Source organism: Metarhizium acridum (assembly GCF_019434415.1).
Source record: "Metarhizium acridum strain ARSEF 324 chromosome Unknown scaffold_13, whole genome shotgun sequence".
NCBI classification, from domain to species: Eukaryota; Fungi; Ascomycota; class Sordariomycetes; order Hypocreales; family Clavicipitaceae; genus Metarhizium; species Metarhizium acridum.
Genome location: NW_027094016.1, coordinates 1,433,464 through 1,457,406, shown reverse-complemented (window position 1 = coordinate 1,457,406; position 23,943 = coordinate 1,433,464). Strand labels below are relative to the sequence as shown.

The 23,943-nt window shown below is 54.0% G+C and overlaps 10 protein-coding genes across 11 annotated transcripts; 7 read left to right on the top strand and 3 right to left on the bottom strand.

Moving 5' to 3' along the window:
* The first annotated feature begins 34 nt into the window (after nucleotides 1-34).
* On the top strand, nucleotides 35-2,401 carry ALD6_1 (aldehyde dehydrogenase (NADP(+)) ald6). Of its 2 annotated transcripts, XM_066117552.1 has the most exons (3): nucleotides 35-268; nucleotides 423-1,060; nucleotides 1,133-2,401. In XM_066117552.1, exons 2-3 carry the CDS (start codon nucleotides 481-483, stop codon nucleotides 2,185-2,187), a joined length of 1,635 nt encoding a protein of 544 aa, XP_065977338.1. In that variant the 5' UTR covers nucleotides 35-268; nucleotides 423-480; the 3' UTR covers nucleotides 2,188-2,401. The 2 variants fall into 2 exon arrangements, with proteins under 2 accessions (XP_065977338.1, XP_007810133.2); XM_007811942.2 differs by having other exon boundaries at nucleotides 35-1,060.
* Nucleotides 2,402-2,795: 394 nt separating this feature from the next.
* Nucleotides 2,796-4,954, top strand: J3458_003057 (uncharacterized protein). The gene has a single exon (XM_066117551.1). It carries the CDS (start codon nucleotides 3,224-3,226, stop codon nucleotides 4,853-4,855), a length of 1,632 nt encoding a protein of 543 aa, XP_065977337.1. The 5' UTR covers nucleotides 2,796-3,223; the 3' UTR covers nucleotides 4,856-4,954.
* A 228-nt stretch (nucleotides 4,955-5,182) lies between these two features.
* J3458_003056 (uncharacterized protein) lies at nucleotides 5,183-7,417 on the bottom strand (the record flags this gene model as incomplete). The annotated part of the gene is made up of 4 exons (XM_066117550.1): nucleotides 5,183-5,484; nucleotides 5,560-6,600; nucleotides 6,657-7,033; nucleotides 7,125-7,417. 4 exons carry the CDS (start codon nucleotides 7,415-7,417, stop codon nucleotides 5,183-5,185), a joined length of 2,013 nt encoding a protein of 670 aa, XP_065977336.1.
* Nucleotides 7,418-8,832: 1,415 nt separating this feature from the next.
* J3458_003055 (uncharacterized protein) lies at nucleotides 8,833-9,924 on the top strand. Its single transcript, XM_066117549.1, has one exon. It carries the CDS (start codon nucleotides 9,093-9,095, stop codon nucleotides 9,423-9,425), a length of 333 nt encoding a protein of 110 aa, XP_065977335.1. The 5' UTR covers nucleotides 8,833-9,092; the 3' UTR covers nucleotides 9,426-9,924.
* Nucleotides 9,925-10,133: 209 nt separating this feature from the next.
* On the bottom strand, nucleotides 10,134-11,343 carry J3458_003054 (uncharacterized protein; the record flags this gene model as incomplete). Its single annotated transcript, XM_007811939.2, has 2 exons — nucleotides 10,134-10,867; nucleotides 10,950-11,343. 2 exons carry the CDS (start codon nucleotides 11,341-11,343, stop codon nucleotides 10,134-10,136), a joined length of 1,128 nt encoding a protein of 375 aa, XP_007810130.2.
* A 726-nt stretch (nucleotides 11,344-12,069) lies between these two features.
* J3458_003053 (uncharacterized protein) lies at nucleotides 12,070-15,146 on the top strand. Its single transcript, XM_066117548.1, has 4 exons — nucleotides 12,070-12,875; nucleotides 12,938-13,614; nucleotides 13,669-13,947; nucleotides 14,008-15,146. The coding sequence occupies exons 1-4, from the start codon at nucleotides 12,396-12,398 to the stop codon at nucleotides 14,984-14,986; spliced, it is 2,415 nt and encodes an 804-aa protein (XP_065977334.1). The 5' UTR covers nucleotides 12,070-12,395; the 3' UTR covers nucleotides 14,987-15,146.
* Nucleotides 15,147-15,375: 229 nt separating this feature from the next.
* On the top strand, nucleotides 15,376-17,107 carry UTP18 (U3 snoRNP protein; the record flags this gene model as incomplete). Its single annotated transcript, XM_066117547.1, has 2 exons — nucleotides 15,376-16,176; nucleotides 16,274-17,107. 2 exons carry the CDS (start codon nucleotides 15,376-15,378, stop codon nucleotides 17,105-17,107), a joined length of 1,635 nt encoding a protein of 544 aa, XP_065977333.1.
* A 361-nt stretch (nucleotides 17,108-17,468) lies between these two features.
* Nucleotides 17,469-18,286, bottom strand: SLD5 (GINS complex subunit; the record flags this gene model as incomplete). The annotated part of the gene is made up of 3 exons (XM_066117546.1): nucleotides 17,469-17,828; nucleotides 17,889-18,069; nucleotides 18,162-18,286. The coding sequence occupies 3 exons, from the start codon at nucleotides 18,284-18,286 to the stop codon at nucleotides 17,469-17,471; spliced, it is 666 nt and encodes a 221-aa protein (XP_065977332.1).
* A 669-nt stretch (nucleotides 18,287-18,955) lies between these two features.
* J3458_003050 (uncharacterized protein) lies at nucleotides 18,956-20,306 on the top strand (the record flags this gene model as incomplete). The annotated part of the gene is made up of 2 exons (XM_066117545.1): nucleotides 18,956-19,253; nucleotides 19,369-20,306. The coding sequence occupies 2 exons, from the start codon at nucleotides 18,956-18,958 to the stop codon at nucleotides 20,304-20,306; spliced, it is 1,236 nt and encodes a 411-aa protein (XP_065977331.1).
* A 1,599-nt stretch (nucleotides 20,307-21,905) lies between these two features.
* cyp15 (Peptidyl-prolyl cis-trans isomerase cyp15) lies at nucleotides 21,906-23,911 on the top strand (the record flags this gene model as incomplete). Its single annotated transcript, XM_007811934.2, has 3 exons — nucleotides 21,906-21,987; nucleotides 22,044-23,704; nucleotides 23,774-23,911. 3 exons carry the CDS (start codon nucleotides 21,906-21,908, stop codon nucleotides 23,909-23,911), a joined length of 1,881 nt encoding a protein of 626 aa, XP_007810125.1.
* Nucleotides 23,912-23,943: the final 32 nt, after the last annotated feature.

The following is a 23,943-nucleotide window of genomic DNA, read 5'->3' as shown; positions in this document are numbered from 1 at the left end:
CTCGGGAACCTAGTTATATGAACTTATATCGTAACGAATATTAATATTGCCGAGTAAGCAGTGCTTGGCTTGGTCGAGAGTGCGGAGTTCTGATTCCTAGACTGACCAGTTGACGACTCAACCACTGTCCCACCCCCGGCTTAAGAGCTCAACGCCCCAGGCCCCCTCCCCACATCCGCACGTAGCCGCTCTTTTAAGAAGGCGGCACCAGAACACCTCTGTCTCTCCGAGAGAGGAGGCTTGTGTATGAAATTCCGTAACCACCACCGTACGTTGCCTTTTTTTTTCTCTCTCTTGCCCTTTTCTTCTCCCAGCCTGCTTGTCATCGCCAGCAGTGCCTTGGATCCCCTCATAATATCTACCTTTCCCCCCCTGGTGTCATCAACCATGCGGCGGCTCATCTCACGAAGCGTCTCTGCAAGCGCCACGCGGTCACCGGTGACCTCAGCCGTACCCCGATCTACCATTGCCACCTCCAAGATGCCTTCCAACGGCTCTTCTTCCTCGGCCGTGGCCGCCAGAAGAATACATGCGACTGCCCAGCAGCTCAAGCCCACGGCTGCTCTGGCCTCTACGGCCACCAGCTATCCCAACACCCACGACAAGATCCAAGCCGTCGAGGACACGCCGTACTTTATCGACAACAAGTTTGTCAACTCGACAACTGACAAGTTCATTGACCTGCCTGACCCGGCTACAAACAACCTCGTTACTCGTGTCCCCCAGATGACCGAGGAGGAGATGAAGGCTGCTGTGGCTAGCGCCGAGAAGGCTTTCAAGTCCTGGAAGAACACGACCGTCCTCGCTCGCCAGCAAATTATGTTCCGATTTGTGCAGCTGATTCGCGAGAACTGGGACAGACTGGCTGCCAGCATCACTTTGGAGCAGGGCAAGACCTTTGCCGACGCCAAGGGTGATGTTTTGCGTGGTCTGCAAGTCGCTGAGGCGGCTATCGCCGCGCCGGAGCTGCTCAAGGGTGAGGTTCTCGAGGTGTCCAGGGATATGGAAACTCGCACTTATCGCGAGCCATTGGGCGTTGTGGCTGCCATTTGCCCCTTTAGTAAGTTCCTGTGAAGAGCATTGATTTGCTTTGCTTGGATGTGTGGACCTGACAGCTGACCCGTCCTTGTAGACTTTCCTGCCATGATTCCTCTTTGGTGCATCCCCATTGCTACCATTACTGGAAACACAATCATTGTCAAGCCATCTGAGCGTGACCCCGGTGCTGCCATGATCCTCGCTGAGCTGGTCCAGAAAGCTGGCTTTCCCGAAGGCGTCGTCAACGTCATCCACGGCGCCCACAAGACTGTCGACTTCATCCTCGACGAGCCCGCCATCAAGGCCATCAGCTTTGTTGGAGGCAACAAGGCCGGAGAGTACATCTTCAGCCGTGGTTCTGCCAATGGCAAGCGTGTCCAGGCCAACCTGGGCGCCAAGAACCACGCTGCTGTCCTGCCCGACTGCAACAAGAACCACTTTGTCAACAGCGTCGTCGGGGCTGCCTTTGGTGCCGCTGGCCAGCGCTGCATGGCCCTCAGCACCCTAGTCATGGTCGGCGAGACCAAGGAGTGGCTGACTGACATTGCCAAGAGCGCCAAAAAGCTCAAGGTTGACGGAGGCTTCGAGGCCGGTGCTGACCTTGGCCCTGTCATTTCTCCCCACAGCAGAGAGCGCATCCTGAGCCTCATTGACAGCGCCGAGAAGGAGGGCGCCACGATCCTCCTTGACGGACGCAACTACAAGAACCCCAAGTATCCCAATGGCAACTTTATCGGTCCCACGCTCATCACCAACGTCACCACTGACATGAAGTGTTACAAGGAGGAGATCTTTGGCCCGGTGCTGGTCTGCCTCAACGTCGACACCATTGACGACGCTATCGACTTGATCAACAAGAACGAGTACGGCAACGGCGTGGCCATCTTCACGCGCTCCGGCCCCACGGCCGAGACGTTCCGCCGAAACATTGAATCGGGCCAGGTTGGCATCAATGTGCCCATCCCCGTGCCGCTGCCCATGTTCTCCTTCACTGGTAACAAGAAGAGCGTTGCCGGTGGCGGTGCCAGCACTTTCTATGGAAAGCCAGGTATCAACTTTTACACGCAGTTGAAGACTGTCACGGCGCTGTGGCAGAGCCAAGATGCTGTTGCTAAGAAGGCCGCTGTTCACATGCCTACTTTGCAATAAAGGGTGTGTGTGTGTGTGAGAGAGAGAGAGAGAGAGAGAGAGAGGGAGAGAGAAGAGAGAAATGGAGGGAGGGGCCGGAGGCGATGAGAAATTGAAGATGAGTGTTGATTTTCAGTTCAAAAATTAGTTCTTATGAGTGCATGTGGGAGGAAGTACGGCTTCTGGCCTGGCCTGAGCAAAACTTGTCAAGAGAAAATATAATAGGGTTCTACAAATCTTGTCCTCGGCAGTGCTTGTGAATAGATGCAGCGTAAACTCGGGCCGCATGAGGGCTTTGCGTACCACATGTTGGGTTGGCGTGATTCTTTTTGAGGTGACGTGTGTGTCGAGTATGTATGTAGCCGGCGGAAGACGGGTTGGACATGGTTGCCTGGACTTGACCCTTGGAATTCCGTAGGCACATGAACGGACTGGGCATTTTTGCATTAACAAAAGAAAACATACTGCTGCCATTGTGAGCAAGCAGAAAGGTCATGGACGGCTCATGCATGAGCGCACCGCTGGCCACCACCAAGTCCTACCTGCTATTCTTCATATCCAACCCGGCCTCCCTTCAGCCGAGAATCATTCCCAAAATTGGAAACATGGCACTTTCTGTCTTGAATGCCATTGATTTGAGGGGCTCATGTGCGGGATTACATGGATGGGCAAGCCGTGCTGAATGACACGTCTGGTGCTCGACATGCAGATGAGTTATGACGGACACCTTTGTCTGCGAGATGCGCATGCCGCAACACGGGATGTAAGCTACTATCAATATGTGCTGTGCGTCGGTTCCGTGGTTTTATTTTTTAGCCCTTTGAACTTTGCTTGGCTGTTGCAAAACACATACGAGGGAGAAAAAAAAAAGGTCACATGTTGACTACACACACGGCAGGAAGTGCAAACATGTCGTGGATCGCCGTGCCCAGCCGACTCTACTAACTACAAACTCAAACGCAACAACACACACGCGGCCCCGAAACCAACAAGAAGACCAACATCAGCAGTGCAGCCTCGCCGGCCCCCAAACACACTACTATGCCACCCCCCGGCCATGAACCTCGCTCTCCTCCCCTACACGGTGTTTTTCGAAATCGTGTCCCACCTCTCTGCGGTCGAGGCCCTCACGTCGCGCCGCATCTCGCGTGACGTGCACTCGGCGCTCGTACGGCCCGACCTCAGCATCAGCCTCATCCTCTTGCACTTCCCGCGGTCGCTCGAGGGCCGCACCCTCCGCGGGCACCTCCGCGCCGGCCGCCACGGGGCTCTCGAGGACGAGGACTGGGCGGGCGTCTTTGCGACGCTGGCGAGACGCTATCACCACCTGGGCCATGCGACGCCCTGGAGGGTCGACAAGGTGCGCGTCGCGAGGAGCCCCAGGCTCCGGGGCGTCACGCCGTGGAACAGGTTCCTGAGGCTGGACGACAAGACGGCCGCCTTTGACTACTGGGACCCCGTGTGGGCGTTTGCGCCGCGGCAGGGCGTCCTGGTGTATCCCGCCGCCGCGGGCGCCGCCGTCGTGTACAGGGCGAGGGACCTGGCGAGCGGCGACGAGGCCGAGGTGCCCTTCGACACGGGCGGCAAGGTCGTCCGGAGGGTGCGGCTGAGCCACGGCATCCTGGTGGTTGAGTGGTGCGAGGAGCAGGGACACGACGAGCTGGACGGCGCCGAGGCCGCGCATCGCCACTTCGCCACGGCCTTTGACGTCGCCGCTCGCGGTCGCGGCCGGCGGCAGGTGTCCTTCCGGTCCGAGTGGACGACGCACCACCTGGGCCTGCCGCCCTCCCACCAGGACCGCTTCTTCTCGACGCACAACGCGACGCACTACGTCGTCTACATCTGGCAGCCGACGCGGTCGCCGTGGGGCGAGTACGCGCCCCTCGAGCGCCTCGTCGCCTGGGACATTTCCCAGCCGAGCCCCTACCGGCCGTCGCTCGATCCTACCGGCAGGCCGGCACCCTGCTCGTCCTCCTCCCCGGGGCCGAGAATCATACGGCGCATCGCCGACGACGACCTGTCCAGCTGGGGGGTCCGGCAGGCCGACACGCCCCGGCTGCGAGGCCTCGCCCTCGACCGAAACACCTGGGACGCGGACGCGCGCTCGCCCACGGGCCACGTCTTCTTCGTCGAGGAGGAGCACCGCTGGTGCGCGGGCCCGCATAGCAGCGCCACGCCTCCGCGGCAGCACCACCTGCGCACCACGGGGATACCCCTCGTGGGCGACGGGCCGAGATGGGTAGACGACTGCGGCGGGCGGGGGAGCTTCGCCGAGCACGCCATGGAGTTTTGCCCCCGCGGCTGCCGGGCCAGCTGCGCGGACGAGGTGGACGAGGCGGACGAGGATGATATTTCAACGTGGCCCGGCAGGACGCCGTGCTGGCGCCACGACGACTTCCCGTACCTCACTGTTTCAGAGGCCCATGACGTGCTGGCGGGCGTGAGAATCACGGCGAGACACTGCTTCATGATGGAGACGCTGTCGGTGCATGTGCGGCCGCAGCTGTGCGTCGAGGGGGTCGCGCGGTATCGCAGCGGGGACCGGGGACACGCAGCCCCAGATGACGACGAGGTTCGGCTCGACGATGGTTTGTGGGCGCAGCTCATGGGCAAGGGGTGCATCGTTGGTGATGAGCGGTGGGTTGTGGGCGAGGACGAGGCCGGGGACGTGACCGTTTTGATGTTTTAGCACTTTACCATGACGATTATGATGTGTGATATGAGGGGCCCATGCTGTGAATGTAATGTTTTTGCATAAAACTATGAGTAGCGTGGGTGGCGAGAGCTTCTTTTCCTTTTCTTGTGTATTGGGTAGCGTGGGTTTGTATAAATATAATATACTATACGTGTGTATGAACCTAGATAACGCCTTGCCATGCCATACCCTATTTTTCACCCCCCGAGGAAAATCATACATAGTCGTGCAAACATGAACGAGTTTAGATGTGGTAAATTTTCCTGCTTGTGTATGAAATAGTGTAAAATTTACCCACCATTCCTTTTGTTGGGCATATCCTTAACCCTTTACTGCTGGGGGAATCTGCAAAAACCCACCGAAGTAATCGTCCAGCCACTCGGCCGCCCTCTCGCCCGAATCGTCGTCGTTTGTGTCCCACCGTCCGACAGAGCCCACATACCCATCTGGGCGGACGTTGACAATGGCCACCTCGCCTGGCTCCAGGTTGCCGAGCCACTTGTTCGTGCACAGGGCGCCGCGGGTATCTTGCTCGGGGATGTTGTCGAGGTACAGAGTCCAGCGGCTGTCTTGCAGCATGGCTGGGAGATCGAAGATTTCCATTTCCTCCTTGGGCATGGTTGCTGTTGCTTCGTTAGCTATGCCTGAATGATGATGTGTATATGCAGAGGCTGGTGTTGGGGAATTGGGCGACATACTGATTAATGCAAAAGTAAAGAGGTGGCTGACTGCGGTATAGCGCTCCGGACGGATGTAAATGTCCTCTGCGGAGCCCTTTCTGGGTTGCTCGGCGTAGGATTTGCTCGCCGCAGCGGAGAGCTGGCTTACAAACGACGAATTTTCAGCAACGGCGTGGCAAAAGGTTGACAGAAACGGCGCAGCCAGTTGGACATCCCACATGAGGAGGAAGATCCTGAATTGACCCAACATGGGGATGTCCAGCTGGATGTCCACGGGGTTCGAGTCAATGTATCGAGTGACTTTCGCTGGAGGCAAGAGACATCCGGGCCGGGCATCCCCAGTGGGAATGGCAAAGCTGTCTGTCTCGGTACGGTTGATAGGGCTGCTGGAATATTCTGCGCCGATTCCAGAGATAAAGCGCACGTTTGCCTTGAAGTTTTTGGCCAGGGCAACCGCATCGCCTCCAGCAATTTGGTTGGCGTGTTCGTAGTCAAAGTTGACCAGGTCGAGTGCTATCTTCCGTCTCTCCTCTTCATAACTTTCAAGCAAGACTGGCTTGGCAAGCCCACGGACGGCAAGGTTAAGCTTCCACGAAAGATTCCAGGAGTCGTGCATGGACGTGTTCATACCCTGGGCGGCTTTGGGTGAGTGCGTGTGGCTGGCATCGCCGGCGAGGAACACCCTGGTGTTGGCGTCGGAGAACCGGCTGGCTACGCGCTGGCCGACTTGGTATCGTCCAAACCATTCAATATACTTCCAATCGACGGAGAATGGAGCCATGATCTTCCTGGCTTGTTCCGTGACGAATTGCTGGCCGAGCTGGCGACGATCCTCGGTGGCCCATGTCTTGAGCTCGATATAAAACCTTGTCATGTTTCTCTCACGGGGGATGATGAGAATAGAACCGTGCTCCTCTGAGTATACTAGTGTTTTTGACCAAATGTCTGGAAAATCTGTGATGAGCTCTCCATCCAAGACTCCCCAGATTGCGGCCTGGGACATTCCGATGGCTGCTACATCGGGAATGCTCTTGCGGACTTTGGAGTGCGCTCCGTCGCCTACACTCTTGTCAGCGAAAGATCGCGCTCATGAGCCAATTTGAGAGGGGGCATACATCCAACCAAGTATTGCGTAGTATAAGTCTTCTTGTCCTGGGTTACATTCGTGCGGCAATTTACTTGCAACTGGCCGGTCTTGGCAATATTCTCATACGATTCAAAGGCGGCGTTTCTGCGCACCGTTTTCCCTCTCTTGGCTAGATCTTCGATGAATAGACTCTCTACGATGCCTTGGTGAACCAGTAAAATATACGGATCAATGACATCAATTACGGGTGGGTAATGAATTTCTCGGCCTAGTCTGTGCAGCGGCTTATCTTTCGTGGCTCTCCAGAATGAAATATCATAGACACGGACTCCTCGTTGGAGTAAAGGATCGGCTAGTCGTAGCTGTCTGAAGGTCTCGATCGTCTTGGGTTGTAAACCGTCCGCCCTGTGCAATAAAGACGTGAGTTTCTCCATCCATAAGTCATTGCCACTTACAAATTACCAGTACGACAAGCCGTAAAAGTTCTCTCCCTTACCTTCCTACTGGTGTTTGGTCGGCTCTATCATCAACCACTTCGGCATGAATGCCATATCTCGTCAGAGTCGCCGCCATCATGAGGCCGGCCGGGCCTGCACCAACAACACACACTTGACAATCCGACGGCGGCTCGGGGAAGTTTCGTAGCTGGGAGAGGTCGGCAATAGTGGCGTCTTCAGCATCCTCATCTACCGGCTCCATCTGCCGTTCCACCGCAGTTTCAACGTCCATCGCGGTGATTGGGGTCGCATCTGCTGAACGCTGTGGACTGGACAAAATTCCCGGCGCCATGCCTCTGCGGTTGCCTATATTGCGTCCGACTTGGGAGTAGGAAAAGATCCAATTTACAGGTGGAATTGCCTGAGCTTTTGCTAACGCGACCGTGGCTAATGTTTCAGTGGAGTACAAGGTTCGGAATGCAGAAGTGATTGCGAGTCGTCGTCTAGCCGGCACGAGAGTCGCTATTTCTAAGTTCTCTGGGATGATGGAGAAAAACAAGGTCTGCTCGCACACCCCCCCGCGGCAAGGCACTTGCTAGACTTTTGAGGAGTCCAGCTCCTATCAATAGCAGACGCGATGTCAAGAGCGGGCGAATAACGATTCACAGTCTGAAACCCACATCAGTTAGGTGGGCCAACTGATACTGGGAAGCAGTTGATGTGTTACTCCTTGAGCACGGGTAGATGATCCGGAAACAATGCAGAGAATAGGTGGTACGATAGACTTGAATCGGTGATCTTGGCGGTCGTCCTAGGAGAAAAGGAAGAAAATTGCGACCAAGGATGGCAGTGGCTGGGCGGTGCCGGAATAAAATACTCTAATTACGAGTTTTGGGGCAACGCCGGGCTTCCACCTTCCACACGGCTGGCAGCTTGAATCACGGAGTGTCGTCGGTGGCCATGGCTTATGCCGTGTGCCTTTTGCCTTTTGCCTTTTCAAAGCCTTTTCCTCTTGCCTCTTGCCCCGTAGTCTGTTCTCCGTACTACTCGGTACCAGTGCCATGGCTTCTCTGGCCGCCATGGAAAAGGCTGGTCAGCGGCTCATCGGACAGCCCCGGCAAAAGTCGAGTCGTAGAAGGAAGGGCAACTGCGGCGGCGTTCGGTTGCCAGGAGGTCAGTCAAACAGCCAAAACCCTAGTCGGGCACGAGACATCATGCCCCGGGGCGCTGAGGCTGAGGAGGAGGAGCGGAGGCAGCGGGCATCATCTGGCACCTGGTCTCAACGTTGCAGCAAAAGTGGCATGACTTGATGGCGTGCTGAGTGAGGTTTGGGAGTTTATGAGGCAAAAATGGGCTGATCTGGCGGACAAAGTCGGTGGGGCTCCCGCCGCTAGCGCCAGAGGGTTCGACTTGGTTTGACTTGGTCCATCTTGAGTGGTCGAATTGGCACATTGGTAGATGGCCAGATGGCCAATCTGGTGCCACTTACCTGCTCAATCTTGTGCTAGGCGTCGACCGTCGCCAGTCCCGGCGACTTCCATGCCTGGCAGCTACTACTAGGTCCCTATTATGCCAGGTTGCTGCTTGCAGCGCACTCTCTCCTGGGCACAAGCCTGCAGTTCTTTGCAAATGTTCCAGTCCATCTGGTCCGTAGTTATTATGTACGGAAAGAATGTATTCCTTCATCTGTGTCTTCTGGTTGATCCGCTCCTGCTCCATTTGGCAGAAGCTTGCACAAACACCTCTCTTGATTGGTCCAACTCCAGATCGTAGCCATCGTCGTGGATGAAAGTGGTGCCACCATGCACGTCTCGTTGAAGCACACTTATTAGTTTGAGACTGAACCTGTACGTACAGTAGTTCCTGTATTCCGGAGTACATCTCGAGCCGTCGGCCTGGTTTCAGTCATGGGTCCCATGAGTCCCGGCCTTCCCCAACACTGCAACCCTCACACCGCGTCAGCAGTGTCCATTGCAGACGATGCCGTCACTTGGCGAGACATACGGCCCTTCTAATAGTAGTCGTATATGCACTCGAGGAGCTTGTACCATATGGATTCGATTTTCCCAGACTTGCTAGTAGTCAAGTTGCAGGTGGCTTGCCCGGAGCCTGCGACTTCAAAATGTTCTACTCTGGTGCTGTCCCCGCAAACTAAACTGACCTCATCGTCGTCAAATTCTCATGTGCCTCTTGCATGCTCGAATGCTCAGGCGCCCCTAGTGTTGTCCCACCCTGCCATATCTCCCGGTGATCGATCTTCCAAACCCTATATCCTTCCGCATATTACATCCCGGGCTCCAAGCGCTGTGAAATTTGCTCTGATCCTCAGCTCGATCATCATGCGACATGCTTCCTTCTAGCAAGTAACTAGAACGATTGGTCCACAAAAAGATCCCTGGCGATATGGCCGTCTTCTTTTGCTTTTGCATCGCATAGCGCACATAATACGCATCTCTCGACATCATTGCGTGCCATTATTCAGACTTTGCAATCGTACCAACCGGAAGCCAATCCATATCTGCGTTCGCCCGTTGATGGTAGGAATCAAAGCCCTGTCCTGTACTAAGCCGAACAATCATCTCATGCAGACGCCGAGAACCGAGATACGCAAAGCAGTACTAAGGCTTGGTACTATTATGCGACCGCAAGGGGTCCTTACAGGGACAAGGCGGATGAGAACTACTTGCATGACAGATCAGACCACCGTACCGCTTCACAGTTTGAATGGATCATCCAATCGAAAACAATAGTGTCAGTGCACCGGCCACAAATGTAATAATCTAGACGCATGGCCGATATATCCGGGAAGGGCATTACCAATAGGCAACCCGATATTAGTCGCACGGACAGCCGGCAAGTACATACTAACCCTTCCCAAAGACGCGTGTCGATACTTGTGGGTGTGTGTGGGAAGGGGGGAGAGAGAGAGACACACACACAGAGAGTAACAAAAAACTGATATCACAAAATCTCCTCAACGCGCATTCGAGATTGGACTCATATATCCAGAACTTGCAGGAGCAAAATCCCATATATAAATGTGGCTGATCCATTTGGATCCGTTACTCTCATGAAATCAGCACGGTGCTCTCGCTTGGTTCTGAATGCTGGCTATCAACGTGTTGATGCAGAGCACCGACATCCTGTACCACTTGCCTCCCTGACCAGTTCTTCATGCTTCCCTGGGCCTTGGATCTCATACGGATGCCATGCCAGTCGGGCAGCGCACGGAGCCATGACAGCATCGAGGTGGTCTCGGGCAAGACGACCGTTCCGCTGCGTCCGGTGAGGACCTGTTTGACGACAGCCTCGGCAATAGAGTCGGGATGCAACATGGGAGCGACGAACGAGTTGCCCTGATTAAAGCCTGCGAAAAGGGCGGTTTGAGTGTGTCCAGGGTGGACCACAATAGTTCGAACCCTAGGAGCATTGTAGCGAAACTTGAGTTCTGCAGAGAGGCCCTCGTGGAAAGCCAAGGCGGCAGCCTTTGAAGCACCGTAGTCGACCATGTCGGGAAGACTAGTCCATGCAGCGATCGATGATACGGTGACAATAATGCCGTGATTTTGAGAAATCATGTTGGGCAAGAATGCCTTGGTGACCCAGTAGTGACACAGAGCGTTGACATCAAAGGTGAATCGGACATCTGCGGGCTCAGAGTCCATAATAGTCTTGCCTCTGACGACGCCGGCGTTGTGGATAAGAACAGAAGGATGGCCCACCTCGGCTCGAATTCTGTCTGCCACCGCAATGACGGCATCGGGAGATCTAAGGTCGCAATGATAGTAGTGTACTCTCGAATCTATTCGTATAACTAGTTAGCCCATGGACTCCCCTTTGATAGAAAAATAGAAAACACGGAGTACTGCCGGGCCAAAACGCACTGGTCTTCATGGTCATGGGCTGAACATCCAGCACAACAACCGTGATGCCCTTCTCGGCAAAGTATCGCACCATGCTTGCTCCAATACCAGCAGCACCGCCAGTAACAAGAACAATTTCCCGCGACCAGACATATTTGTCGTCGACCCAATTGTTGCGCAATTTGTCCGAATACCAAGCGCTCAGGCGTCGCAAGACGGCAAAGTAGAATAGAATTCTAAGGCGTCGGGCGGCCTTGGGGTGCAAGATGGCCCAGTCTTGGCCTTTTTTGGAGAATCTCGCAAGCAAGACGAGGGGGAGGAGAAGGGCTGGGTTCCCAGCGGTTCTGCGGAAGAGCTTGAGGACGACATCAAGGCAAAAGCCCTCGCGGGGTAGGAATCCCTGGTGCATCGGCATGGTGTGAATGTGAGAATCTGCGGTTTCGAGGAGCACAGAGCTGAGCCTCGAACAGTATCAAGTTGAGTTGTGTAGACGACTGCGAATTCGGTTGGGCGTGAAAATGGTTTTCCTAGACGCAAAAAGGCTATTGGAGGAGACAAATGGCGAGAATATGGTATCAAATGCAAGTAGAAGAGCGTAGCCGAGTCTGTATGAAATTGATATACCCGGCCAAGCTGAACAACTGGTCCTTTGGCACCACAACTCCTCCTGAGCCTCAACATGTCCAGCATAAAGACATTTGATGGAGCTAGCTGGAGCCGAGGTCCTTGCCATTTCTGGCAAGAGCGCGCGTGCGGGGAAGGAGGAGCATAAGCTGGTGGCACTACGGAGTATTATGGCGAAGCACCTGCGACTGCCGAGCTTGGGGCACGTGCTTGCACAGACACCAGGAACCAGACATTTTGTAGACCAAGGGCTGAGACCTCTTTGACCTGCGCCTTTGTTTCCGGGGCATAGCCAAATGGACGCACAAGCCCTCACAAGACAGCCCATGAGAGTGACGAAACACTCCAGATAAACTCAAAATGACTTACATTTCAAACTCACTGTCATCCTCGACCACTGACAGCTCTAACCGGAAACAGGGGCAGCAAGCGACAGCAGGTTCTTATACGGGACAAGGCCCCTACAATAAATAAGCACAGCCAGCTGTCTGTCGGGTCATTTGGCCATGCGCCCCAACGGTCACCTCCGACACTTGGCTTGCGGAGCTCCAAGCTTCCAAGCTCCAGACCCACTTTGACCACCTCCAATCTCCAAAGCCCAAAATGCTATTGTTACTCGGCCAAAGTTGACGGCTAACTAACTTACATTGGCTTCGCCTTCAGCACCGGTTCCCGTTCCCCCTCGCCACACAGTCATTCGAGGCGAAATAAACAGAAAACGAAGCCATCTGTTGTGACATTTGGTTCGTTTCCGGAGCCCCGTTTGGTTACATCACACGCCCTCCTCCTATTCTGCCGTCGTCAACCAGCTATCAGCAACAGCTCTGCGAGCTGGTGCTCAGCATGGCAAGCACTCTAATGCGGGCGGTTCGGCCCACGCCGACCCTATGCAAACATGAAATGCATCAGGCGAGCCGTTTCCATTTGTCAAATTCTGTCTGCTTTCCATTTACGCGTTCTCGGGGACGCAATAGCGCGTCGGAGTCTAGCGGTTGCCGAGGCTTTGCGAGCAATGCTTCATCAAATCGTTCGCCGGCCCTGGGGGATTGGCTGTGCGTCTCAGACGAAGTTGCCGACGCTGTGGCCAAGAATAAGCCTCTGGTGGCTCTGGAATCCACCATTTACACGCATGGCGCGCTGTCAAAAGACCTTCCCTTGGAACATGAGGATCTTGTTCGGAGTCTCGGTGGTATACCGGCAATCATTGCCATTGTGGATGGGTTGCCGACAGTAGGTGTGTCGGGCAAGGAGATGATGCGCATCGTTGAGAGAGGAAACGCTGCCAAAGTTTCACGCCGGGATATCTCATACCTCGTCGGCATGGTCAGTGATGCGCCCTGACATTATCATACATGGCTGTGGCTGTTTACTGACAGGTTGTGCAGGGTGTTGCTGGTCGCAGAATGCATGGTGGAACTACCATCTCGGGGACCATGTTGCTCGCAAGACTAGCTGGTATCAGGGTCTTCGGCACCGGCGGCCTTGGTGGTGTTCACAGAGGAGGTCAAGATTCAATGGATATTTCCGCAGACCTCACCGAGTTAGGACGTACACGCATGGCTGTCATTAGCAGCGGCTGCAAGGGATTTCTGGATATTCCCAGAACATTGGAATATCTAGAGACGCAGGGCTGTGTTGTTTCAACATTTGCTGACGGCCGAGAAGGAAAAGTCGATTTCCCTGCTTTCTGGGCCAGAGATAGCGGCGTCAAGAGCCCGTCGGTCGTCAACACCGAGAAGGAAGCAGCATCAATGATACTGGCACAGGAGCGACTTGGAATCGAGTCGGGCCTCATGTTTGCCAATCCAATTCCCGAGAAATTTGCCGTACCCTCAGACGAAATGCACGCGGCCATCGAGCAGGCGGTGTCGGAAGCCAATGAGAAACGCTTTACTGGAAGTGCCAACACGCCATATATCCTGCAAAGACTCCGGGAGTTGTGTGGGGAGAGGGTTGTTTCGGCAAACAGGAATTTGGCCACAGCAAATATTACACGAGCCACTAATATTTCTGTTGAGTTGTCGCGGTTGCTGGCGAATGAGCCTCGGCCGGCGACAAGTTCGTAAGTGGAATCGTGGTTGCGACGTGAAAGACGCTTAGCTCTAATTGTAGATAGCAAAGATACATTCATGCCCCCACCGAGCCCAGTCTTTCTTAAAGCGCAAGAAACAACCAATAGCAAGACTGACGTTCTTGTTGCTGGAGGCGTGGCCGTTGACCTAAGCTGTGATTTCACCGGTTCCAAATCTGGAGATGCTTCGCCACAGGCGCATACCTCTAATCCCGCCTCCATCACTCAGTCAATTGGTGGCGTTGGCCACAACGTAGCTTTGGCTGCGCATTTGGCGAGTAGCAAGACGAAGGTAGGCTTCTACAGTATGGTTGCTGACGATATGTAAGTCCGGTCCTCATGGGGTCACTCCCAACTGATCTCTGTTCTAACCACGTTGTATAGGGCCGGCTCGACAGTTATTTCTTCTCTACGTCAATCTGGACTGGACACCGCACATGTCAAGAGGCTTCAAAGCACAAAACACGCTGGCAGCAGAACGGCTCAATATGTCGCCATCAACGATGCAAACCGGAATCTTGTCATGGCCATGGCTGACATGGGCATCTTCACTCAATACTCTTTCCCCGAGGAATGGCGGTCAACGGTGAAGGTAACTTCACCAAGATGGCTGGTAGTTGACGGTAACTGGAATGCCAGCAGCGTCAGAGAATGGGTCAGCATAGGCAAAGACCACAACGCGAAAGTTGCATTTGAGCCAGTGTCCGTTGCCAAATCAAAAAGTCTATTTACAAACCAGCGCGGCATTCCCAAGCTCGACATCTTTCCCCATGCCAGCGTCGACATGGCGTCCCCAAACACATATGAGCTGGCAAGCATGTACGAAATTGCAAAGGAGAACGGTTACCTCGACTCCCAAGATTGGTTCAAGGTCATTGACGCTTTTGGAATGACGGGAGCCAGAGACCGCTTCGTAAGGCTCACATCCGCAGACTTGACTGACGCAGGAGTTCCGGTGCAATGCGTCAATCTGCTACCTTATATACCCACTTTACTGACAAAACTTGGACCGAATGGCGTCTTGTTGACAAGTATTCTCGGTCGAGATGACCCGCGTCTTCGAGACAGAGATGCAGAAGAGTACATACTGGCAAGGGCGTCACCAAACCACCCTACCGTGGGTGGAATTTACATGCGACTTTTCCCACCTGCGGAAAAAGTCGAGAACATTGTGTCAGTCAATGGGGCTGGAGATACATTTTTGGGCGTTCTTGTTTCCGGATTGGCGCAGGGCGGGAGTGTGGATAAGTTGATTGATGTGGCTCAGATGGGAGCTGTGTTGACATTGAAGAGTACGCAGTCCGTCAGTCCAAAATTGAGGACATTGGAGGATAAGCTCGCAAAAGCTGTGTCATTAAGATAATTTTCTAATTCAACTATTACCCATTTCTGGTGTTAGTTTGTTGGGCTCACATCATGGATTGTTGTTACCCAAGTTGCCCCCACAAACCTTTTTAGCATGAGTCACAGTTGATGTGTAAAATCAGAGTCCCAGAAGCATTCATGAATATTTCTAAAAGGTCCTCACTTCCCTCTTGTTTTTTGGAAATATTCTCACTCAGGGACGACGATACACTCAGCCTTGCGAACTTTCTCGAGCTCCCATTGGTGAATTGCTTTCTCGACCCACAAATCTGCGGGGTCCACTGCAAGGCTGACATCCTTATCCAAAAAAAAAAATCCACCACCTCGAAATTTCGCCAACGCCCACAACTATCTTTTCGCCCGCCGCCCATATACATCATTGTAAACATGACGAACAAAGCGGATCATTGGGCTTCGGACCAAGAGAGTTCCGAAAGCGATCTCTCTTCAGACGCCGATACTGGTAATCCGCCCACTGCCAACAAGAGAGCTGGTATTTTCGAAAAGGACTCCGACGAAGAGGAGCTCGAGCGATTGGTTCTTGGAAACAAGGCTGGGTTTAGGGAAAACCTTTTCAAGAATGGAATCTCTAACGAGGCAGACGATGATGATGGCGACATAAAGATGGGAGATACCGATGCTGGCGGCCTAGAAGACGTAGATGATGCCGACCTCTTCGTCCTAGATACGGGCGCAGGGAGGGCGTCAGTGCCGTTGGCAACTGCCCCAAAGGTCGAAGAGGGCGATAGACCGGCGTGGGAGGATAGCGATGACGACCGATTAGTTATTTCCTTGGCTGGCACGAACAGGTTGCGGAAACTGCGCATGACTGAGGCGGATGATCTTGTCAGTGGTTTGGAGTACTCGAGGCGGCTACGCCAACAATTCCTGCGACTAAACCCTGCACCAGCATGGGCCAAACAGAACGCCGGAAGGCCGCCCTCCAAGAGACGGCGGCGCTCCTCAGCAGCGTCAGATTCGACCAGCGACTCTGACGGAGACTCAGACTCGGAATCGTCCGCGCAGCCTTTGGAGGAGTTCCTGCGAGACGTCAAACAACTAGCCGGCTTAGGGGCCTCCAAGAGGCGCAGACTGCGGCCAGAAGTTCTCGACATCCAGAGGACAAGAGACATTCCGGACAAGCACAGGTCCCCAGTCGAGTGTCTCTCCTTCCACCCCGAATACCCCGTCCTGCTGTCTGCCAGCAGAGCATCAATCTTATACCTGCACCACATCGCTGCCCGATGCCCAGCCGACGCCAAACCCGCAGCTCACATCTGTCCAGGTTAAGCAAGTGGACGTGCGGAGAGCGGAATTCCTGTACCCGCAAGGAGACAAGATCTTCTTTGGTGGCCGTAGAAGGTACTTTCATCAGTGGGACCTGCCGTCCGGTATAGTGCAGAAGACGACGCAAATCACCGGACATGGCTTGGAGCACAAGACCATGGAGCGGTTCAAGCTGAGCCCTTGCGGGCGATACATGGCCATTGTCGCATCGACAAAAAAGGGCGGCGGTATAATCAACGTCGTCAGCGTAGCTTCCACGCAATGGATTGCCGCCGCTAGACTATCCAGCCGACACGGTATTGCTGATTTCGTATGGTGGAGTACCGGGAACGGCATGACGATTCTTGGTCGAGACGGCCAAGTTGGGGAATACAGCATGGAGTCAAGGGCCTTTGTCGGTATCTGGCACGACGACGGCTGCATCGGCGGCATCGTCATCAGTCTTGGTGGGCATGGAGGGCCCCTAGCCCTCGGAGAAGACCGCTGGGTAGCCGTCGGGTCGAACAGCGGCATCACGAATATTTACGACAGAAGCGCGCTGATAGCTTCGCAACAGGACGAACAGCTCGTCGTCAAGGAGCGCCCCACGCCGACCAGAACCTTTGAGCAGCTCATCACGCCCATCACCGTTTTAACGTTCTCGCCAGACGGGCAGCTGCTCGCGTTTGGGAGTCGGGAGAAGAAGGACGCCTTGAGGCTGGTTCACCTTCCTAGCTGCACTGTATATCGAAATTGGCCGACGGAGCAGACGCCGCTGGGTAGAATCACTTGTGTGGCGTTTGGAAGGGAGAGTGATTTGTTGGCTGTGGGTAATGACTTCTGGGAGAATTAGATTATGGCACATTAGGAGTTAGGCTGAATTGCATGAGTGCATTTGTGTGTCCTTGAGATATCTGGCTCCCCTGCTGTCTATTATGTTTTCAAGTCATGTCCTAAATTCGTCAAGAAGCCCGTCTGTCGTCCATGGAAATCGGTCCCCGTGTCATCTTGCGCCGGTTGTCTATGTGCTAGCATTCCTCGTGTGCGGCAGCATGTCCCCCTTATCTTGGGCCTGGTTTGGCCGCGTAGCTTGCCCATGAAGCAAGCAATACCTCCCCTTCTTTCGCAAAGTATCTTCTAAACCAGCCGAGATTGATTTCCAAATACTTCTTCTTTCTATTCTTGTCCCTGCGTCCTCCATTGCTCTTCGTCTCTCACACAAGCTCCGCATCTCCGTCCTGCACCAACGCCTTCGCGCTGGACCATCTCAGAATCAAGACATCACCCTCCTCCGCCGGCAGCGTGACATCGGCATCCGTCCCGTCCCCATGAACGTCCGCGCTCTTCAGCATGCGGATGAAGACGGCCGTATCCAGATCCGGCGCATCAATCATGCTGATATTTCCCGCTGTATCGTTCAAGTTCTGCAGCTGCTGTGGAAAGCTGCCTAGGAAAGACGACAGGTAGTGATTGTGCAGGAGGGCCTGATGTCTCGTTGCGTAGGCAAGCTCCGTCGGGGATAGCCTGTCCCGGAGCTCCTGGGTAGATAGGTAATGGAGGGTGTGTTTGTCAATCTATCACGTCGAGGAGTCAGCACGGTGTGTCCCTGACAGGTCCAGGGAGGCGGCGAGTACCTTGGAGATTCGTACTCGCAGGTAACTTCTCACGAGGAATTTGTACCGCTCCAACTCGGTTTGCAATACAATGAGGGCAAAGTTTGTCTTGGGATCCATGTCGCCCGTCATGTCTTCGACTTTTTCAATCTGCGCCTTGATGCGGTCGTTGACTCGTTCAAAGAGCCCGTCGGACGGCCAGCTGCTCTCTCCCTCCGTGTCAGGGGAGTACAATATCCAGACCAGTGTATGGGGAAGGCGTTTGCGCGACACATTTGACGCTGTTGGACTTACTCTAATAGTTCGGGCGCTGAGCGCTCTGCTACCCATCGACGCGTCAGGGCTTGGAGATCGCGTGTGCCGGAGGGGATGGAGTCGGTGGCGGGGTCGACTTCGCGCAGGATGTCGTCGATATCCATGGTTGCTATGAGACTTGGGAGGGTTTATGGGACATGTGGTTCGTGCGAGGGTTAATTTTTATATTTATTTCTGTTTCGGTCCTTCTTTTTCTTTTTCCTTTCGAAACGAGTCGAGGCTGATGTGGTGTCGTTGAGCAATGTTGCCTTTTTCGATGGTGGGGGTGAATTGGAGTTCGTGGCGTGTGGAGGGGCAGGCAGGCAGCCGACGGGCTTGGCGGTGGATTGGTGGATGCTTGGAGCTTCAAGTGGTTGCATGTGGTCTTAGGAGCTGAAGACGAAAGTGCATGGAACGGAAAGATGGTATATACATCAGGAGTCTTTACGCTGCTGTTTCGATTCTTGATGCGAATACAACTTGTCTCTCTGGGCTGTCCAATTCGCCAGTGATTCGACCGTGCTTGTCATGTGGGGGAAGACCCAAGATTGAAATGGCCCATCCCATGTAAGTGGACAGGTACGGAGTGCTAGTAACTAGCTGCAATTAATAACCCCGGATTTGGTCCCTTCAAAGTCCGTTTGAGCCGAGGCTTACAACGGCTCAGCCTGGATATACACACGTTTCGCAACTCACGCCTACCCACGGACTCATGGCACTCTGACATGCTGTGCAGCAAAAGTGCAATTATTTCGCCAATATAATTGCAAAAGCCCAAGCCAAGGCCTGCCAAAATGTCTGGAAGCGGCGACGATGAGCATGTTCCCTACGCTCAGTACCTCAGGTCCATCCTCGAGAAGGGCCTCCTCCTAGGCAGCCCGCCCGTTGTGACCACCAATCCAAACAGACTTGAGGAGCAAGCAGAGAGGGTCATGCCTAAGAAGGGATGGGACTATATCAAAGGCGGCGCAGGGGAGAGCTCGACAATGGATGCAGATAGACTGGCGTTTCGGCAGTGGAAGATTGTGCCCAGGGTGTTGACGCCCACCACACCCAGGGATTTGAGCACGACTCTTTTTGGAGAGAAATACGGTACGCTAACTAACCGGTTCGCTCGTTCCAGAAATCTGGTGTTTCCAATTTCCGCCCTGTGAACAATGTCGCCAGGCACACAACGCCACAGGCCATGCTGACCGACCTGCTTCAGACACGCCCGTCCTCATGGCCCCCATAGGCGTTCAGGCGTGGTATCACGATGACAAAGAAGTCGGAACTGCGACTGCCTGCGCCAACCTCCGCGTCCCCTTTACCCTCAGCACGGCGGCCTCCACCAACATTGAGGAGCTCGTGGAGAAGGTGCCTCGGGGCCCCAAGTGGTTCCAGCTCTACTGGCCGCTCGACGAAGAAATCACAGCTTCCATCCTCACGCGTGCCAAGGCCAGCGGCTTCAAGATCCTCGTCGTCACTCTCGACACATGGACGCTCGCATGGCGGCCGTACGACCTGGACCCGGCCTCTGTCCCGTTCATCGTGGGAGAAGGCGACGACGTGGGATTCAGCGATCCCGTCTTCCGTCGAAAGTTTGCCCAGCGCACAGATGGTGAGACGCCCGAGGAGAGCAAGGTCCAGGCGGGCATGTACTGGTGCAGCGAGGTGTTCCCCGGCGTCAGCCGCAGCTGGGAGGACCTGAAGATCCTCAGGAGGTACTGGGACCGGCCGATTGTGTTGAAGGGCGTCTTGAGCGTCGAGGACGCCAAGTTGGCCGTGGAGCATGGCATGGACGGGTTGATTGTCAGTACGCATGGTGGACGACAGCTGGATGGCGCCGTGGGAACGTTGGATGTTCTTCCAGATATTGCGGATGCCGTAGGTGATAAGATTACCGTCATGATTGACTCGGGGATACGGACAGGCGCAGACGTGCTCAAGGCCGTTGCGCTGGGCGCAAAGGGGGTGTTTCTGGGACGGCCTGTGGTGTATGGGCTGGGTATCGATGGTGCTGCTGGTGCCGAGGCGGTTATTGCTGGTATTCTGGCGGATTTCGATCTGACTATGGGGTTTTGCGGGGCGAGGACTATCGGCGATATTAAGAGGTCGTTGTTGAAAAAGGTCTCGTATCCTGGGGATGTCAAGGCTAATTTGTGATGTTGTCAGTGATGCATATGCGCTTGTGTGTTTACACGTGAATAGCTAGATGCGTGCTAAGAGTGCAGATTACAGTTATTAGTCTACTCAACTCTTACGCAAGTGTTAAAATGCAAAGATGATGGCTACGCTGCGCATCAGGGCCTGTTCGGCACGGCCAACCGCAGCCGTAACCACCACATGTTCCCTGCTGCTAATGATGCGCCAAAAAGCTCTTCACTGAACTTTTTTGAGGGGCTTGAGAGCTTCCCGTCGAGCTTGCTCATTGCCATTCACCACACCATAGATCCATTTCAAGAGGCTGAGAAGGCCGTCACAAGACCAGCTGAAAACGTAATGAGCAAAATACGCTGGCCAGTGGTAAGCAGCTCGAACATGGGATAGGGGTACCTTGGAATCTGGTCAGCAAACGAAATCCTACAACAAATGCCTTGGAGTGCTGTTCAATGGTACCTACCATCCGTTTTTGCTAAAGCATATCTCAACCCAGTACCAGTACGAAAAGGCGAATACGGTGCTCACCGACATCATGCCGTAGCCCGAGATTGTCCATGGCGGACTGAACAAGATCAAGTCAAGAGTCAAAAGAACAGCAGGCGCCAAGTGAAAGCCAATGTTTATCCAGGTCGATAATTCAAACCCAGGCGGGACAACTAGGGAAGTGTCGATTGCGCATATAACCCAGTACAAGGTGGACACGAGGACTTCGAGGGGGGTGGCGACGATTGATATGAGGTTCTTAAGCGGGAATAATGCCGTGCTCCCCGTGACATCAGCAACAGCAGCCAGCGCAAAGACCGCCAGAGACAGTGTTAGACCAATGATGGTCAGGAATTGAAAGTACCATCCATGCGACTCGGCCAAGGGAGTGTCCCATCTGAACAAGAACTGAACGCCCTACCCAGAGCTGCAACGCCAGCCAGGTGCATGGCCGGGGAGATTGAAGGCGACGGAGATGCGAAACGCTGGAGATGGTGCCGAGCCATGTCGTTTGGATCTGAAAAGAAGAAGAAGTTACTGAACCAACCGAGCAGGATACTGCAAGTAGTGAGGACAGGATGCCGAGTAGTCTGGGGTAGCATTCGGGCTGTATAAATCTATGGATGCGCGGGTGCATCCCGCGACGTTCAATCCCTGCGTTGTAACTAGCGGAACTGACCCGAATTGCCGCACAACGAAAGTAGACAGTGACTAAGACAGTCGATATTCAAGCCGGAGGCAAACAAGAGGCCCGTACATCGGGTTCTGGTGAAAAATACTCGGCACGCACATCAGCAATAATGCGAGCAGGAGAGTTGGAAATTTTCTGGTTGCAGGTTGCGCCAAACTGGTGTAACACAGTGCATGTGGTGTCCCGTGGTGGGGGCCGTCACTAAAAAGAGCTGCTCTGAGCTTATCGGGCAGGTGCAAGCGCGACCTTGAATTTTGACCCTTGAGGCATGGTTGCAATCGAGTACAATCCTGGGAATGGCATAATCAACCTAGCATTGAACTTGTCTGCACCGCAAACGCTGGTCACCGCCACCGCTTACTGCCGACCTGATCTCGTCCCATTTAGGTTCCTACCGCTTTGCATTTGCAACTCTTTACCAGGTGGAAATGCCTGATTCTGATGCTGGCGACGACGATAGTCGCTCCCAAAAACGCAGCCACGCCGACTTTGCAGAACAAGATGGAGCTGGTGAAACTCCTTGGCGGCATCCAAGACTTCGCCCACGTTAGCTAACAAAGGCATAGATACCTCGTCGGACGATGATATGGGACCTCAGCTCCCATCCGAAGCACCCAAGAAGAAACGCCGCGTCCTGCCGTACGAGAAGCTCTACGTATCCGCGCTACCAAAGTCAGCGCGGTATTCAAAGTCCTTAATGCACAAAGAGCAGTTGCTCTTCGTCACATGGACCCCGTTGACCGAATTCCTCATTACAGCCTCCATTGACGGCGTTGTCAAGTTCTGGAAGAAGATTGCCCAGGGCATTGAGTTTGTCAAGGAGTTCAAGGCACACAACGGCGAGATCAAAGCCGTATCCGTGAGCAAGGATGGTCGGAGCTTTGCAACCGCTGGTGTCGACGAGACGGTCAAAATCTTTGATGTCATCACATTTGACCTGTTGTCTATGCTGTCATTAGACTACGTGCCAAAATGCGTCTGTTGGGTTCATCAGAAAGGAGCATCGTTTCCACTGCTGGCAATTTCAGAGGAATCCAAGCCTTTATTACACATTTATGACGGCCGCGGCGAGAGCGAAGAACCGATACATACCATCAAGAGCCTGCACCGAAGCCCGGTCCATATTATGGCGTTCAATGATTCCTACGACTGCGTTGTATCAGCCGACGAAAACGGCATGATTGAATACTGGCGACCTGGCGGAAACTACGAAAAGCCGGATAATGTGTTTCAATACAAAAGTTCGACCAATTTGTTCGATTTCAAGAAGGCTAAAGCGGTCCCGACATGTCTAACAATGTCGCCAAATGGCAACAGCTTTGTCACCTTTTCATTTCCGGATCGACAAATTCGCATTTTCGACTTCGGCTCCGGCAAGCTACAGCGCACGTATGATGAGTCTCTGCAGGCTATCGAAGATATGCAGCAGACTGGGTCAGCGTCTCAAAAACTAGACAGCGTCGAATTCGGCAGGAGGCTCGCGCAGGAACGAGAGGTGGATTCGCAACTGCTACGGCACAAATCAAACGTCATATTTGATGAATCGGGCAATTTCATTGTGTATGGCTCTATGCTGGGAATCAAGGTCCTCAACACGTACACGAATCAAGTCATCAAAGTTTATGGAAAGGATGAGAACTTTCGTGCAGTCAACCTCGGCCTGTACCAGGGCCAGCCGCAGAAGAAGGGCATCGTTTCGGTCGAGATGGGCGCGTCGAGCAATCCCCTTCTACAAGAGGCGGAAGCCCGAGACCCGATCCTCGTTGCCACCGGGGTCGGAAAGGTTCGCTTCTACATGTTTACCAACGAAGATGACGTACCAAAGGCCAGCAGAGACATACACAATGAGCGACCAACCATGTTGGGGAACAAGAAGGAGGGCAATGCTAAGGCCACAGCGACAGGGAGTGCTGCAGTCCTCCATACCAATTATGGGGACATCCACATACGCCTCTTCCCCGAAGCGGCACCGAAAACGGTGGAAAATTTCGTCACCCACGCGAACAACGGCTATTACAACAACACGATATTTCACCGAGTAATCAAGAAATTTATGATCCAGGGGGGTGATCCGCTAGGCGACGGCACGGGCGGCGAAAGTATTTGGGGCAAGGAGTTTGAGGATGAATTCAGCAGTCTGAAGCACGACAAGCCGTTTACTGTAAGCATGGCAAATGCCGGGCCCAATACCAACGGAAGCCAGTTCTTCATCACTACGGAAAAGACGGTAAGCGGTCACACTACCCTCCACCTCTCCAGGCTAAGGCCCTTGTCGGTTTCAACTAACCATTGACAGCCCTGGCTGGATGGCAAGCATACCATCTTCGGACGAGCCACTCAAGGGTTCGATGTTATTCAGAACATCGAAAACGTCAGGACCTACAAAGAGAAACCCGAAGAGGACATTAAAATTCTCAATATTGATATCATGTAGAAGCAAATACCATGGCGAAATTCTAACGCGTC

Excerpts from the sequence above, each read along its gene's own strand:
- J3458_003057 (XM_066117551.1), top strand. The coding sequence starts at position 3,224 with ATGAACCTCGCTCTCCTCCCCTACACGGTGTTTTTCGAAATCGTGTCC.
- ALD6_1 (XM_007811942.2), top strand. The coding sequence starts at position 247 with ATGAAATTCCGTAACCACCACCGTACGTTGCCTTTTTTTTTCTCTCTC. Across the intron at positions 1,061-1,132 it reads GGCTGCCATTTGCCCCTTTA|ACTTTCCTGCCATGATTCCT; the intron begins GTAAGTTCCTGT and ends CCGTCCTTGTAG.
- J3458_003055 (XM_066117549.1), top strand. The coding sequence starts at position 9,093 with ATGCACTCGAGGAGCTTGTACCATATGGATTCGATTTTCCCAGACTTG.
- J3458_003053 (XM_066117548.1), top strand. The coding sequence starts at position 12,396 with ATGGCAAGCACTCTAATGCGGGCGGTTCGGCCCACGCCGACCCTATGC. Across the intron at positions 12,876-12,937 it reads TCTCATACCTCGTCGGCATG|GGTGTTGCTGGTCGCAGAAT; the intron begins GTCAGTGATGCG and ends CAGGTTGTGCAG. Across the intron at positions 13,948-14,007 it reads AGTATGGTTGCTGACGATAT|GGCCGGCTCGACAGTTATTT; the intron begins GTAAGTCCGGTC and ends CACGTTGTATAG.